A 17,393-nucleotide genomic window follows, 5' to 3' on the forward strand; every position below is an offset into this window, starting at 1 on the left:
ACAGTTAACATATCCAGTAATCCACAGATAAACAGGTCAGCCATCAACTAAGAAAACATGGCCATGCCGCCCCAGAAGCCTTACCAAAGCCTGGGGTTTCGGTCCTCACCATAAGGATATCTCATTTATCCACTGGGTCCTACCCTGACTATAAGCATCCCATGTGCTAAGTGTTACTTCCGGCCCCGCTGCCGTTCTCGGCTTCCTTGCCGTTCTCGGCTCATTAACCGTTCTCGGCACCTTTGCCGTTCTCGCTACTATAATCACATATAGTATAATTCAAATAACATTCAAACATATAACAATTCAATAAAAACTATACCATAATCATGTAATACCATTTAGGGTCGTGCCCTGCATTAACACTATGGGTCCATGCTCTGTCCTACGGGTGCTACAGTTTTCCTTACCTGTATCCCGAGCTTCACAATGCACCAAAGTCACGAGCACGGTCCTCTATCTCGAGCCTCTCCAAAAACCTAGTCACAACACGTATAAAACACTCTTTAATATTAACCAATCCAAAACCATTTCCCGGGACCATTCCCGCACTCTCGGGACCTCTAATTCCTTAAAACAATACCTAGGAACCATCCCCCGAGTCCCCAGGCAAAAGCCCTAAAAACCCAATTTTTGGCTGTCAAAATTGGCCTAGGGCCGCGGCGCCCAGCGGCTTGTCCTCCTCCTGATGCAACCTCGCGCCGCAGCGCCCAAGAACAGGGCCGCGGCGCTCCTACACGAACCCAGAAATCTGGGTTTTTCCTTTGCATTTCCTCGAGCCAAAACACTCCCAAATCATCCCAAACTCACACCTAAGCCCCAAAACCAACTCAAAACTCCAAATAGACCATTCAACAACCCATAAACATCATAACCCAGCTCAATAACACAATCACACTCAAAATCCACCCATTTGATTTCAACTTCAGAAATTTAAACCCATAAACCAAACCCATAAACCAAAGCTTGAAAAACTTAAACCATGCTTCAAATTTCCTAAACCACAACAGAAACAAATCTTAAAATTGCATAGAATCCTCACCTTAAGTGGAGAATTCACCCTTTGCTTCCTTGATTCATCTCCAAGTCTCCAAATTTCAGCTCCTTCTCCTCTTCTTCATCTTCTTGCCCTAGCTTTTCTTCTTCTAGTTTTTCTTTTCTTCTCGTCTAATTTTATCAAAACCAAACAATGACAAGCCTAAACCGAGTACCCCATATAACCCAGCTGCAATTTGTCTAAACCCCTTGCCAAATGACCATTTTACCCCTCCTTACCTATCATTTCCTAACTAAACCTCAAGGGCTTACTTGTCATTTCCTATCCATTACAATTCTACAATTTCTCCATCTAAACCTGTTACTCTCTATGGTTACTAACAGTTACATAAGTTACCATATTACCAGTTACCATAATCTCTCAAGGGCTAAGTTACAAAATTCCCGAAATACCCCTAGGCTCCTCCCGAGCCGGGTATAAAATCTCGTTGTGACTTTTGAGTTAACTAGCTCTCCAGGACTGTCTCGGCACGTGCATCACAATAATAACACCACTCTCACGTGGTACAAATCACATAATATAATTATCACATATATGCCCTCAGCGGGCAAAAATTACCAATTTACCCCTATCATACAAACGGGGTCCACATGCATATTTATTTCACCTAAACATGCATACTAACCACATAATCATTTAAATTCACATAAATTAATGCAATATAACAATTATTGCCCTCCAGGCACACTAAACAAGGTTCAAAGCCTTATTAGCAAATTTAGGTCGTTACAATATTTCTAGCTCCAACCACTCCATTGCGTCGACAACATCCCCGACAATACCCATCTCCGAATAAAAAACCAGAAATACATTCAATAATCCAGAAACGAACTCAAACCATAGCAATGCATTTAGGAATGAACTCAAAAACTAGAAATCCAAAAATGAATCCAAAAACCATATCTTTAAACCAAATATTCGATTACACAAAGCCCACAAAAGCTAAAAATCTTCCAAAATTAAGATGGGGAAAGCGGAGAGCATTCAGTTTGTAACATTCAAATAAAAAATTGTAGTAATAATAGGGGAAACTCATCTACAAACACAAACACATATATGATCATCACAAAAAAATTGTTAAGAACAAATCGCAGTCAAGATCCATTGCTGTGAAGCCCGTCGCCTTCCCTGTTGCCAATCTCTACTTCCTCCCGTCGAATCTCTGTAGTCGTCTAAGCTCCATCCAAGCTTTGTAACCGCCGAATCTCTGCCTCCACCCGTCTCCCCATCGGATCTTTGCCTCATCCAATTGAAGCTTGCCAGATCCTTCAGATCCCAGCCACCCTGGCCACACCATATATCGCCTCATCCACTTGAACCTTGCTGGGCCTTGAACCTTAGTCTAGCCCTAGCTCACACCAGGTCGTACCTCCATCTCTAGCCTCTTCTCCAGCTTCAGATCCCATGATGAACATATCCGCAATAAGAAAAATATAGAGGCAAGAAGAAGAAAGAGAAGAAGAAGAAGAAGAAACATTTTAAGGTTTTGATTTGATTTTAGATTAGTTTAATTATGTAATATATTTTTTTAATTATTTTTATTTTAAAATCAATTAATTTATTTTCTATTTTAAGTACTTAAGTAATTCACTAGTTAAAAACCTAAGGGTATTTTGGTCATATTTAAAAAATGTTTGACCAAAATTGGGTTCAGGGAACTATTGTGATCCATTTTGCAAAACACGAGATCCGAATTGTCATATAACCAAACATAGGGATTGATCGAGTATTTGGGCAAAACACAGGGTCCAAACTGATATTTTCCATTTTTATTCATTAAAATACTATAAAAGAGAAGAGAACGAAACACAATAAAATAAAATATAATTAATATAGAAAGAGAAAGAAAGAAAGCAAAAAATAATAAAATAATTTTAACTCAATGAATAGTTGTCTCTACTTGTGGAGTAATACTATTCACTAAGGTAAAAAAAAAGTGTAAAATAACTCAAATTTAGCTCACCCATTGGAAGCTCATTTTTGTTATATTTCTCTATATTTTTAAAAATTAGCTAGTTTACCTCATCCATTGTGAATACTCTAATGAAACTATTATTTGTGGTAATGATATGTGCACCCAAAATATGTACTCAAACATTACACACAGTGACGTGTCACTGCTTTTTAAAACAGTGGGTCCCAGTTTTAATAAATGTGATTGACTAAACTAAACTGCCACATCACTGTGTGTAATGTTTGGGTGCATATTTTGGGTGCACATATCATTACTCTTTTACTTTTAGCTTATTGGTTGCGGAGAAAAAGTAGATATATAAAACATCTATTGTGAATGGTCTTCTAGTCAAGAAGATTTTTGTTATTTAAAATAAATAGGGATAATGATGGTAAAGCTACTCAAGTAGGTACAAATCTTGCAGTTGAATACATGTGTAAAAATTTTAACGGCAAAACTACTTAAGTAATTGATTTTCTTGCACTTAACTCCCTATCATTGAGTCAACTGTTAAAATTAACTTTGTGAGACATGTGACAATCTCCAATTCGTCCAAAATATTTTAAAATTAATTAAAAATAATAAAAAAAAGGAAAAAAAATAAAAATGTATATTTTGATTCTTAAAAGTTTAATTTTTAAATATTTTAAAAATATTTAAAAATAATTAAAAATTCAGAAAAAATAAAATAAAAAAATTTAAAATTAAAAAAATTAACACAAGTATTTTAAAAACTAAAAAACATTAATCTAATGAAAAATAAAAATAAAATCATAAAAGTTTTATTTTGATTTTGATGAAAATCTAAATACAATCTAACTTCATGTTGATTTAAAATGAAATTCTTATGATTTTTATTTAGATTTTTTTATTAAATTATGTTATTTTTTTAGTTTTTAAAATACTTGTTTTATTTTTTTTATGAATTTAAAATATATTATTTATTTTTTTAGGAAATAAAATTTTTTATTTTGTATTTTTTTCCTGAATTTTTAATTATTTTTAAAATATTTAAAAATTATTAATATTTTAGATGAATTAAAAACTTGGACAAGTATTTAAGTGCAAGATTTGTTTGAAACTACTTTGCCATCATTATCCCAAATAAATATCAATTTTAATAAGTGTACCTATAACAAAACCACACACGAACCGTGTTAAAACTTCAAGCCGGACAGATAGCATTGCTATCAGAATTGATATTATTTTTCATATAAAATTATTATTACTATTTTATTTTTTTCACTTGCCTCCTTACTCATTCTCTACTCTAAAGAGTTCTGACAAACTGGCAAAGGAAGCTGATGCATGAAGATAAGCCACGTAGTAGAAAACATGTATTATGCAAGATAAGGTGGTGGAAGTGGAACCGCCAATTCTATACTTCCCTTTTCCCATTTCATTTGAGGACCCAAAAGTCCTAGAGGCCGAAAGGTCACGCCTTTGGGTCCCATTTCAAAATTGACCATCTTCTCCCTTTGGCTTTTAACCTTTTTGGGTTCATCTTTGCCATTGAACAGTACAAACGTGAACTTTACTCCAGCAGTTTCAAGATCTCCAGGCAAAAGTGATTTTTTTCTCCAATCTTTTCTCTTTTCAAGTTGTACAACCTTAAGTGTGAACACTTTTCATTCTTTTGCATTCTAGAACATATGTTCTTTTCTTTCTTCTCTTTTTTTAAGTATGGCTTTTGTTTTGTCCTGACCATGGACCAAGGTCTAGAAAGCATATTTATTAATTAATTCTATGCAGAAAAAGGTATATAATTAATCTAATGGGAAAAGGTAATCCCAAAATCTTTGTGCTTGTTTACAACAAAGAATTTGGTATTAATTAAGTGATAAGGAAGGAATTACTAGATTCCCCTGTGGTGGGTTTTCTCAGGTTCTGAAAGTTCTTCTCATTCTTTTTGGGTTTTGGTTTTCCTCCTTTTTATTTTTTGGAGAACATGGCTGCTATATTTTGGCTTTATTGGTGTTTTTGAGGGATGCATTCCCCATGGAACTGGCTTTTAGCAAATGGGTATTCACATTTGTGCTGTTCTTTAGCCTCTTCTTCTATGGAGCACACTCAGGTAAATTCCATTGCTGTAATTTCTTGTTACTTGTTTGATTTCTGGGAAGTTTTTCTTTTAGTAGCAAACTGTTCCTTGAGAATGCTTTGTTTATTCTACTTGGTTTATGATCTGTTGCATGTTTAAGTGGATGGATTACATGGGAATTCTAAAGTTAGAGCAGTGAACTTGGGAGGGTGGCTTGTTATTGAAGGTTGGATTAAGCCTTCATTATTTGATGGAATTTCTAATGGAGACATGCTTGTAAGCTTCATTTTCCTTCTCAGAATAGTTTGGAGGTTTCTGGGTTTGCTTTACCGTTTGGAATTGACCCATCTGTGGATATCGGTTTTCAGGACGGAACAGACGTCCAAATCAAGTCGGTAACACTGCAGAAGTACGTGTCTGCCGAGAATGGCGGAGGCATGAATATAACCGTGGACAGAGATTCACCTTCTTCGTGGGAAACCTTCAAGGTCAGATCCTCACCACATTGTTATGCTTATTAATTCTGTTCACTTTTAATGTAATGGAATTCATTGTGCAAATTACCCAACTTTAGGCATCGATCATTATAGATTTGATTGTTTATTTGGAACTTTTCTTGGGTTCAGCACAATGATAAAGATATCAGTTAAACATGATGATTTTGTTTTTGGTTATAAAAGATTGGTTGATTATAAAGAACACCTTTTAATTAGTGGATTTGAAAAATCTTAAATTGCCTGGATTGCTTTTGATTTGTGTAGTATTGAATTCTGATAATAAAAATATTAAGTTCCAGTCATAGATATCAGGAAAGTTTCCAGTGGGCAAGGCTGAGAAGTCTGGCCAGATGGCTCATAATTGCAGCTTTCATTTGTCCGCAGCGTGTTAATTGAAAACCATTTTCTAAACATTTAGTTAGAGTAGAGATAGGCTTGCTTAATGCTTACCTTTTCCCTTTCTGGTTTATGTTTTCATATGTTTTCAGGGAGAACCAGGGAGGTGAATTTTGTTACATGTTTAGGAATCTGCATCTTGAGATTTGAAGTCCTTATCAAATGACTAATCCTGCCCATGTTAGCTAGTATCCCATTTGGCCTCAATCTTTTATAGCTAAACCATTTGAAAATGTAATGCGTCTGTCATTTGTGTAGCTGTGGAGAGTTTCTGCATCACAGTTTCAGTTCCGGACATCCCAAGGCCAATTTTTGACGTGTAATGGTTTAGGATGCTCTGTTTCTGCAACTGCTGGATCTCCTTCAACTTCAGAAACATTTGACGTTGAAAGGAATAATGATAGGGTTCACATAAAAACAACAACTGGAGCTTACTTGCAGGTCATCTTTTAAATCTTTCTACTATCATTCTAGAAAAAATGGACGTAATGTTTTTACTATATCAACAGCCTAGAGAAGCATGAGATCATTTTCAGCTTTGCAATGCATGTAGCATGTTTCTACATTGTTAGCAGTGTCAACTACAATTTTGTCACCCTTTCGTTACAATTTTAAAGATTTGTTGTCTCCTTCTCCACTGTTTTATGTGCAATATTTAGACGTGGGACTTTCTTCAAATTTGTTAACCGATTCATTTTTCTTTTGGAAATTTCTGATTAAAAAGGAGTTGTGAAGATCCTTGTTGACAATGATGCTATAAGATTTTGCTAACATGATTATCTAGAACAAAGCAACACATTACCCAGGCAATTAAGAGAGATCTTGGTTTGTCATGCAAAAATCAATTAATACTAAGGACTAACCCAAAAGGCTATTTTGATTGTCTTAGCGTTTTGATTATCTATTTGAAGTATCTCAATAGAGTTCAATAATTAAAATGATGTTTTGCACTTTACTTGATAGGCTACATTAGGAGGTCAGCTTACAGCAGACTTTCCAGGGAAGCCAGGATGGGACCTTAATGCAGCCACATTTCAAATGATGATCGTTTCGAATAACTTGCATGGAGATTATCAACTTGCTAATGGCTATGGACGTAAGGAGGCTAAACGGATTCTTAAGGTAACTCCATGTCTTCATGTTCCTTGACTTCTTTCTTCTTTTCATTAATTATCACAAGATGTTCTATTACTTTGTACACTTTCATTTTTGTCAATATTTTGGACATCTTTGAATCTGCAGAAACATAGAAACACTTTTATCACAATAGAAGACTTCAATTTTTTAAATAGACATGGAATTAATTCTGTGAGAATTCCAGTCGGATGGTGGATTGCTTATGATCCTGATCCTCCTGCTCCGTACATTGGTGGAACTTTGGAAGCTCTTGATAATGCATTTTCATGGGCACAGTAGGATTTTTTCCACCTTATTTCAGCAACTGCTGCGTTAAACATTATAAGTACGTAAATAATAATTTTCTTATACATTCAAGAACTGTGGTGCAGATCTTACAATATAAGATGCATAATTGATCTCCATGCTGCTCCTGGCTCTCAAAATGGGATGGAGCATAGTTCAAGTAGAGATGGTTCAACAAACTGGCCGGCTTCAGATTACATCTCACAAACAATGCATGTTATAGATTTTCTAGCCTCCAGGTATGTTTGCACAAGCTTCGGGATTGTGGAAGTAAGCGTTGTAATAAGTGAAAATTACCCACTTCTATAGTTTTCTGTCCCTTTAAACATTAATTAAAAGAAGAAATGATAATGAATGGTGAAAAAGATCATTATAAGTCATCTGTAAAATTTAATTGCATTTGAATTTATAAGAGAAATCATGCTCCATCTAGCTAGTTACCCAAGGTAGCATTACGATTTGTGATTATTTGAATATTTTTCTATATATTATTATCTCAAAGAGAGGGAATATATATACAACCTAGGATCTGACCTAATAAATACAAATAACTAATTCTAGAAAGTACAACTGTAAAATCCCCTAATTTTAGAAAGAATAAATATACAAAATATTTGGTATTAATACCAAATTGATCCCTATTTACAGCTGTGGTCAACTAACTAATTACTGAAATAAATCCACACGATTATCATCATATATTTTAAAACTAAAAAGTAACTAAATTTACATCCAGCCAGCATACAAATTCATGCACCTGATGACTAATGGAATTAGTTGTTTGGTGATTTTCTGTTGTTATGAGGTGTTGAAATAATGCTCACCAATGCCACTGAAGAGTTACACTAAATTTAGTTCAGGGTTGACACTTGCCTTCGTAACAAGAATATTGTTTGCAGGTATGCAAAACATCCAGCATTGCTGGGAATTGAGCTATTGAATGAACCATCTGCAGCCACAGTTCCATTGGATACTTTAGTTTCGTATTATAAACAAGGCTATCAAATTGTACGAAAATACTCTGCATCAGCGTATGTAATAGTTTGCCAAAGAATTGGAAATGCAGATCCATTGGAACTTTATCAGGCAAATATCGGATCACATAATTTAGTAGTTGATTTGCACTATTACAATCTATTTGATACTTTCTTTGTGAATATGAGTTCTGCGGATAATATACAATTCATATACAAGAGCAGGCAAGCTCAACTACAAACCCTGAACAATGCAAATGGCCCACTTATTTTTATTGGTATGTTAAGATCCATTTCTACCACTTTCATTGAAAACTTGAATATACTTGAAGCATCGTGTCTATAAGTAAAGGTTCAAGTTAAATCATTCTCTTTACTTATGAGAGCCTTTATTTCTTCATGTTGAGGTTGTATGAGTTGTAATGCTTGAATGTTTGATGTATTTTCAGGGGAGTGGGTGAACGAGTGGAATGTTACAAGTGGTTCTCAGACGGATTATCAAGACTTTGGCAAGGCTCAGTTGGAGGTTTATAATGCAGCTTCATTTGGATGGGCTTATTGGACGCTAAAAAATGACAGAAAACACTGGGATTTTGAATGGAACATCAGGAACAACTATCTCCAATTGGGTAATTGTTAAGTCTTATCTTCTGTTTTAGTTTGCACTGAGATTCCCATGTCTGTTCACACATACATAAAGGACACTATCATTTAGTTCAATTTCAAGTTCAACATCTATTTCTTTCTCTTTACCTGATTGTCTATGATTTATATTATGCAGGGAAGTCAGCCAACAAACAGAACTTTATGATTCTGATATTGTTAGGACTAGCATATACCCTGTCCTACCTTAATCAAGTCTTGTGACAAAATCCCAATTGAGATGCTTTATGACACACCATTGATGAGGATTATTATGTAAAGGCACCTTTATTTCGCTGCTGTTCAACCATCACATTCTTTATTTCTTTGCAAATTTGCAAAAAATTTATCGTCAAAACAGAGTATTTTTCTATAAACATAGAGATGTAATTGTTTACTCAATAATATAACCACAAATAAATTCAAAAAATTCTTTTTAAGTTCTTTTTAGCTTAACATATACTGGGGTTAGCATGCTTTCTTTAAGATCACTCTAAAGCCATCTTTTATAGATCAAAATGTAAATCTTCTTTACCACCTGACCAACAGAGAAGTATCCTACAAAAAGCACCACCAAAAATCCAAAGTATGACACTGGCAAGGAAACAAACCCCATAACTGTACCAATTGGAGTAAATGGGATTGAGATTCCAATGGCAGAAATCAAGACCGTGGAACAAATTATTGGCCATGAGGCAAACTCCTGAATGAATGGGACCTTCTCTGTTCGGACTAAGTGGATAATCAGAGTCTGCATCAGGAGCCCTTCGACGAACCAAGCTGTATGGAAGAATTTAAGGTCTTCTAGGGTACAGGCCTTGTAGTAGATACAAATGAAAACTAGGGTGGCTACATCACAAAGAGTACACACAGGTGCATTCCATAAGATGAACATAGGTAAACCTTTTTCAGACCATTTTTGTGGGATTTTAATATAATCTTCTTCCATTTTGTCCCATGGGATTGCAATCTGGCCAACACTATACAAGAAGTTCTGTGTTAGGAGCTGCCTAGGAGTCAGTGGCTCATTCTTGAGGACCAAATTTGCTATAAGGAGTGAGATAACATTTCCTATATTAGCAGTGACAGACATCTTTATGTACTTCATGGTGTTCCCAAAAGTTAGTCGGCCATGCTCAACTCCAGCGACGAGGACATTGAGATCTTTCTCAAGCAATATAATGTCAGAAAAGTCCTTTGCTACAGATGCTCCAGAGTCAACTGATATACCTACATTGGCGGCATCCAAAGCAAGCGAATCATTTACTCCATCTCCCAGAAATCCAACGATGTGTCCACCAACTGTCTGCAATGACTGAACAACTCGAAGTTTCTGTGTTGGGGTGAGCCGAGCAAGAACTGTTGCTTTTTTGACAGTCTCATGAAAGGTATCCTGCTGGAGCTGCTCAAGTTCAGGTCCAGTAACCACATGTGTAGTTCTGATGCCAACTTCCTTGCAAACCTTTATAGCCAGAGAGAGCGAGTCACCGGTTAGTACCTTTGCCTTTACTCCCTTCTCAGCTAATCGCCACAGGGCTTGCTTTGCCGAGTCTTTAGGAGGGTCAAAAAATGTTATAAGGCCCAGGAATACCATATCAGATTCTAATGTCTCATACTCGTTGCTGCTTTCATTTGTTGTTGACTTCTGCATGAAAAATATGGCATTGTTAGCAAAATCTATTAGCATTAGGTATCTCTCCTTTATTTATTGCATAAGAAATGTGTAAATGAAAAGATTTGAGGGTGAAAAGGAAAGATATTCAGGCACACCGTTTTCAGCCTCTTTGTAGCTACACCAATAACTCTTAAACCTTCATTGCTTATTTCTTCACTCATACCTAAAATTCTTTGGTAGTCTTCTGGAGTGAAACTAGTGATTTCACCCCTATCAACACGCTCCACAAAAGAACAAACTCTCATTACTTCTTCAAGTGCTCCTTTTGTTACCATGAACCTTTCGTGGAAGTGCTGGTTTCTGTCTTCTGAGGGCTCCATTTCTAGGATAATAGATACTCGTCTTCTTATGAAATCAAAAGGAACCTCATCTATCTTTCTCCACTTCGACGGCTGGAACCTGTATCCGTTTGTGAATACATATGCCAAAATGGCGTCGTCCAGGGGATACTTCTGATCCGTTTTGAAATATGAGTTAAGAAAGGCATAACATAAAACCTTTTCTCTGGGCATACCCCAGCTGTCAATATGATTAACCATAATTGCTATGTTCATGGTTAGTGTCCCGGTCTTGTCAATGCATATGATATCCCTGCAACAGAGGGAATGCATGATCAAGTTTTAGAAGTTCAAAATCAGTTGATGAGTAAGTTTAAAAGAAATAAAATGTGATTTTTCTTTTCTACCTGAATAATAAAAATGTGTCTAGAATGAAACTAATATGTACTATGGATAAAAACTTAAAATATTCCACTTTGAGCTCATGACTAGTCCTCAAGTATAGGCTGGTCAACGAGTCTCATTAAGTTTTTCCTAACAACACAATTAATTGGTGAATGCGTTCTGCTATTTTGATTGTATTTTACTCATCAGGAGAGCATAGCAGAGCACATCACAGCACAGCAAATATAAACTCAAAGCTTCTTCCTGTACGTTCCAATGAATGAAGATAAAGATTATAATAAGAAAATGACAGAAATACGACTAGTGTTTTGTGCACTTGATCTTCTTAAGGAAACCCATCAACATGAATTCGAATTGAACTTGATAAAATGCAGTTCCAGTATACTTTGTATTCTCGTGTGTGTGTGTGACAGAGAGAAAGGGGTCTGGTGAGGCAATTGACACGCAGCACTTACATAGATCCCATGTCTCGTATGGCAGTTGCGCTCTTGACTATACATCTGTCTTTGGCCATAGCAAGAGCTCCTTTGGCTAGACATGTGTTCACAATGACAGGAAGCATTTGAGGAGTGAGGGCACTTGCAACTGAGATTCCAAATAGAAAACTACCACTCAGGATGCGATATGAAAGGTCAGCAGTTACAATAATGATTACGACTACCACAAGAATAACAGCAACCACAACGTAAGATATGCGGCGGACCCCTTTCTCAAAGTCATCTGGTACTCTATGCTTCCCTATGGTTGAAAACATGGTGCTCATGTATGTCTTGGATCCAGTTGAAACTACCAGACCTGTCCCACTACCTGATATTACATTTGTTCCCTGAAATATGTAATCACAAGTTCAGAATCCATTCAGGGTGTTCAGCGGTAAGAATGATTGAATACTAGGTTATCTTTTTATTTTTTCCAACACTTTGCTTTACTTTGTTCAGACGAAAGTCTTTACCCAATATTATTTAAGAATACTGGTGGTTAGCACCACACACATGCTAACGCTAATAAGATGTAGCTTGTACCCATGACAGGTTGCACAAAGTTTGATTAGGCGTTTGTAATATATATATATATATATATATATAAATGGAAGACTTCTAAATGGTTACTACCCATAAATGGGTACTAACAATTATGATGATGTGACAACATAGTGACTTGGTATATCAAGTCACCAACAAGTAAATATTTTTTTTCTATATTAATTTCGAATTTATTTTTATTTTTTTGTCATAATTAATTGTGTTTTTAACTAATGAGAAACACTAGTTATATTTAGAAATTGACATATATTTGAAAAATGAAAAAGTTTATAATATTACATATTTTCATAATAAATACACATTTTTCATCATGTAACCTTTCCAAAAATTTGAAAAAATCAAAATTTATTTTTAGAAATATTAATTAACAATTATAAATATGAATCTTTCATGGGTAGTAATCATTAAAAGTGCACCCATATATAAATATATACATATATGTACGATATGTAGATAATGTCAGTTTGTTAGTTTGTTAGGTGTAAACAGACAACTTCAAATGTAAACAGAAGAATAAAAGAGTAATTATACCTACCATGAAGCAAATATTCTTTAAATCTAACAAAGGAGTGGCAGCATCTTCCTTAATATCAGCTGTTTTCTCAGTTGTATAAGACTCCCCAGTTAATGAGGCCTGACTGTACAAGAATTAGAAGTGTCAATGAGTTTAATAATTGCTTTTGAGAGAAAGCAACGAAATGACAAGAATTTCCATCTACTGAAAAACGGAAGTTATCAGGAACAAGTACCTTACAACGAGATACTTTGAAGACAACAATCTCACATCTCCAGGAAAAAGATCTCCAGGCTCAAAGATGACAATATCACCAGGAACAACATCTCTTTGATCAATTTGTACTACTAATTCTGTTTGGACAACGCGGCCAGCGCATCTTTGAACTTTGACTGGACACCGTACAAATTCCGAAAGTTTCATGGCTGCTTTTGAACTGCCATATTCCTGAAATGATCAATAACAATATTATTACAAATCATGTCTTATCAATAGAAATAGAAACATATTGTTTCATCTGTGACTGAAGATAACAAGCAACAAAACAGGACAATACCTGATAAAATCTGAGAGCAACAGTAATGAATACCAAAACAAGCATAATGCATCCATTTGGGCTATCACTGGCTACATATGAGAGTGCAGACAAGACAATCAGAATGATATTAAAGGGATGAAAGAAAGCAACCCATAGAAGATGCCACCAGCTTGGAAAAGAAAAATCAATTGGAACATTTGGGCCACTTTCCCTCAATCTCCTCTGAGCTTCGGTGAAGCTCAATCCTGTAAATAAGCAATTGAATTTTCTATGTTACGGTGATTTTATTGAACTTGACAAAATTTATAATCAAATGCCACAAAAGTAGTATTAGCATTTCATCGAACTCGTATAATACCATAATAATCGAGAATCTTGCTTTCTGAAACTTAGAATGAGAATCATAATGTTTAGAAAAGTGAAAAAATAACACCCACCCCTTTCAGTGGAATGAACATACTCAAAAACCAAATCCTTATCGGACCGAGCCAATGCGTACAACCAAGAGTAAACTTTCTCTTCTTCCTCTGTCCTTGACCCCCCATCAATTTTATCTACAAAATTCAATTAACACAACAAAAACCCGTCTCAATGAAAGCTGGTAGAAGCCCAAAACTCAATTCCACAAGAAGACTAACCAGAAAAGAAAGCTAAAGAATCTGACGTACTTCCGGAAAGTAGCCTCCGAAAGAAGGAAAAAAACGAATTAGGAAATCCATCTCTCTGGGTTTCTGGGTTGTGGACGAGATTTTCTTTAATGGGTTTGGAAGAGGGAAGCTTAAGTACTTTTCTACTGAAAATGGTGGGGATTTTGAATCTTGCCATGGTAGAAAGTTGAAGAGCAAAGATAGTAGTATTTGAGGAGAAAAAGTTATTAGAGACATTATAAACGAAACAGAGGGATTTAAAAAGTAATTAATAAATAAAAATAATAAGTGGGACTTTGAACAGAAGGTAGAAGAAAAGCCAGAGCAAGAATGGAAGGTAGTACTGGTAGAGCTGGAGTAGTGAAGAAGATAATGATCTCTTTTGTCTCAAAATGCAATTCCTACTACTGAGTTTCTACACCTTTTTTTTTTCCAACTAACAGACTTTCAGAATGACCGTTAGGTTAGTTAAGTAAGTTTAAGATTTTTGTACTACAATAATGACAGTAAAAGAAGGTGTGGAAGAAATAGGCGGGGCTCTCCTGGGTTAGAGTGGTGGGACCAAGTTGGGTCTGTATTTCAAAATTCAAAGCAGTAAAGTAGTACAAATATTGTGAAACAAAATAAATCCCGGAGTATCTCCGACCTTCACACTTTATTTGGTGTCACACCAACATCAAATTTAATGTCAAAAGCTATTTTCACTCCAATCATAACACTAAAAACTACAAAAAAAAAAAAAAAAAATCTTTATTATTATATTATTTTTTTAAATAAATTGAATACTCTTTTTATTATTATATTAATTTATCAAAATCATCACAATTATTATATCTAATTAATATTTTAAATAAAACTACTCATTAATTACATGCCAATAATACTATATAAATAATTAAAACTCAAAAAATTAAAAAATCATATTGCATGTAGTAACATAAAGATTACATCACTAGAGAAAAAATATTACATTCATGGAAAAAAAAATATTACATTACATTAGATTAAATTAAACCTAAAAGACACACTTGAAAATATATATTTTAATTTTGTGAGTTACCATATTCGTCCCACAAGTGCTCAATTAATGCATTTCGAAGCTCAATGTGAGCTTCCTTATCCTTGATTTTTCTATGTCTAGTAAGAAATTCTTGAAACCGAGCATTATCATCTTCCACCATCTGAACTTCTGGACTTGGCACTTCGACTCGCTCTTCAATTGATGTATTAATATCACGTTTATCTTCAATTATCATATTATGCATAATAATACATGAAGTCATTATCATGTAATACTTTTTTATTCCAAAGACGTGCCGGTCCAGCAATAATTGCAAATCTAGACTGCAGTACTCCAAATGCACATTCCACATCTTTTCTACATGCTTCTTGTTTCATTGCAAATAATTTCTTTTTTTGGATGACATGGATCATGAATACTTTGAATAAGAGTAGACCATTTTGGATATATACCATCAGCTAAATAATAACCCATATTATACTCTTTTCCTTTAATAACATAATTAGCAGGTGGATCAATACCTTCAGCAAGATTAGCAAAAAGATGGGATGTCTCCAGCACATTAATGTCATTATTAGATCCCGGTAAACCAAAATATGCATGCCATATCCAGAGATCATAGTCAGCTACAGCTTCAAGAATAATAGTTGGGGACCCACTACGACCGGCATATTGTCCTCCCCAAGCAGTTGGGCAATTTTTCCATTTCCAATGCATACAATCTAAACTTCCCAACATTCCTGGAAAACCTCGATGTTCACCAATGTGGAGTAGTCTTACAACATCATTAGCGTTAGGTGATCGGAGATAGCGGGCTCCAAACACCTCGACAACAGCACGACAAAATCACTTCAAGCTTTCTATAGTTGTAGATTCTCCTATTTTGATGTATTCATCGGTAGCATCTGCTGGTACATCATACGTCAACATTCAAAATACATCTGTTACTTTTTGCAAACCTGATAACCCAAGTTTACCCATTCCATCCCTTCGCTGGATGAAGTAATTGTCATGTCTTTGTATAGCATCCAAAATATGAAGGAATAAAGGACGACCCATTCGAAATCTTCGGTGAAACATCAAATCGGTAAATCGAGGATTCTCTGCAAAATAGTCGTTGAAGAGATTGCGATCAGCACTTTCCCGGTCACGGTTGATAACTATATGACCGAGAATTGAGCCTCGACGCGAGCCTTTGTTTTTTTGGTGTTAAGCAACGCAAAAATTGTTGTTAGCAGTAATTTGACCTACTACTTGCATTTCTATATCATCATAATAGTCATCATCTGAAGAAGATGATGATAAATAAGATGAACTACCAGGATAAGAATTCATATTTTATCAAAGTTAAACTGTATATATATTTTTCGATGTACCCTATATCATGTGTGATATTCATGTTTTATAGTGTAAATGTCCTTATCTTCTGAATCCAAAATCAGAAGATAAGAAATCTCACGGATTAATCTTGGCCGCTGAAATAAATTGACCACAATCTCAACCGTTGCATTGTGTTGTCAAATCACATCTTATCTTCTGAATCCAAAATCAGAAGATAAGAAATCTCACGGATTAATCTTGGCCGCTGAAATAAATTGACCACAATCTCAACCGTTGCATTGTGTTGTCAAATCACATCTTATCTTCTGAATCCAAAATCAGAAGATAAGAAATCTCACGGATTAATCTTGGCCGCTGAAATAAATTGACCACAATCTCAACCGTTGCATTGTGTTGTCAAATCACATCTTATCTTCTGAATCCAAAATTAGAAGATAAGAAATCTCACGGATTAATCTTGGCCGCCGAAATAATTTGACTACAATCTCAACCGTTGCATTGTGTTGTCAAATCACATCTTATCTTCTGAATCCAAAATCAGAAGATAAGAAATCAAATCTTATGTAGCTTTTTCATCCTTATATAATCCCACACTACTCATTCAAACGGATTACCTCTTCCACACTACTCATTCAAACTGATCACATCTCTTCAACATATTTTCAAAACAACTACATTTTCTTCCAAAATGTCTTCCAGTAGCACTGCTTCATACTCACTTGAGGAAGATATGCACTTGTGCCATGTATATATTGACATTTCTCAAGATCCAATCATAGGAAGAAACCAATCAGGTAACAGTTTTTGGGCAAGAGTTGAATCAGAGTACCACAAAAATGGGAAATTTAGTAATCAACCTCGACCAAGAAGATCTTTGCAAACTCGAATGACTACCATTATTGGTGCAGTTGCAAAATTAAGGGGATGCATCAACCAAATCCAAAATAA

The 17,393-nt window shown here is 35.2% G+C and overlaps 2 protein-coding genes across 6 annotated transcripts; one reads left to right on the forward strand and one right to left on the reverse strand.

Moving 5' to 3' along the window:
- Window positions 1–4,351: 4,351 nt before the first annotated feature.
- LOC133805938 (probable glucan 1,3-beta-glucosidase A) lies at window positions 4,352–9,423 on the forward strand. Of its 2 annotated transcripts, XM_062244088.1 has the most exons (10): window positions 4,357–5,085; window positions 5,213–5,328; window positions 5,421–5,540; window positions 6,204–6,386; window positions 6,909–7,067; window positions 7,188–7,357; window positions 7,454–7,606; window positions 8,267–8,619; window positions 8,791–8,970; window positions 9,123–9,423. In XM_062244088.1, the coding sequence occupies exons 1-10, from the start codon at window positions 5,010–5,012 to the stop codon at window positions 9,206–9,208; spliced, it is 1,596 nt and encodes a 531-aa protein (XP_062100072.1). In that variant the 5' UTR covers window positions 4,357–5,009; the 3' UTR covers window positions 9,209–9,423. The 2 variants fall into 2 exon arrangements, with proteins under 2 accessions (XP_062100075.1, XP_062100072.1); XM_062244091.1 differs by lacking the exon at window positions 6,204–6,386 and having other exon boundaries at window positions 4,352–5,085.
- LOC133805921 (uncharacterized) lies at window positions 9,271–14,450 on the reverse strand. 4 transcript variants are annotated; one of them, XM_062244075.1, is made up of 8 exons: window positions 14,075–14,450; window positions 13,874–13,990; window positions 13,455–13,681; window positions 13,134–13,345; window positions 12,920–13,022; window positions 11,797–12,167; window positions 10,754–11,249; window positions 9,271–10,625 (listed from the first exon to the last, which is right to left on the reverse strand). In XM_062244075.1, the coding sequence occupies exons 1-8, from the start codon at window positions 14,259–14,261 to the stop codon at window positions 9,477–9,479; spliced, it is 2,862 nt and encodes a 953-aa protein (XP_062100059.1). In that variant the 5' UTR covers window positions 14,262–14,450; the 3' UTR covers window positions 9,271–9,476. The 4 variants fall into 4 exon arrangements, with proteins under 4 accessions (XP_062100059.1, XP_062100067.1, XP_062100061.1 ...); XM_062244083.1 differs by having other exon boundaries at window positions 14,105–14,449; XM_062244077.1 differs by having other exon boundaries at window positions 9,271–10,628; window positions 14,105–14,448.
- Between the last annotated feature and the right edge of the window lie 2,943 nt (window positions 14,451–17,393).

The sequence above is a fragment of the Humulus lupulus genome, chromosome 1 (genome assembly GCF_963169125.1).
Source record: "Humulus lupulus chromosome 1, drHumLupu1.1, whole genome shotgun sequence".
Lineage (NCBI taxonomy): Eukaryota > Viridiplantae > Streptophyta > Magnoliopsida > Rosales > Cannabaceae > Humulus > Humulus lupulus.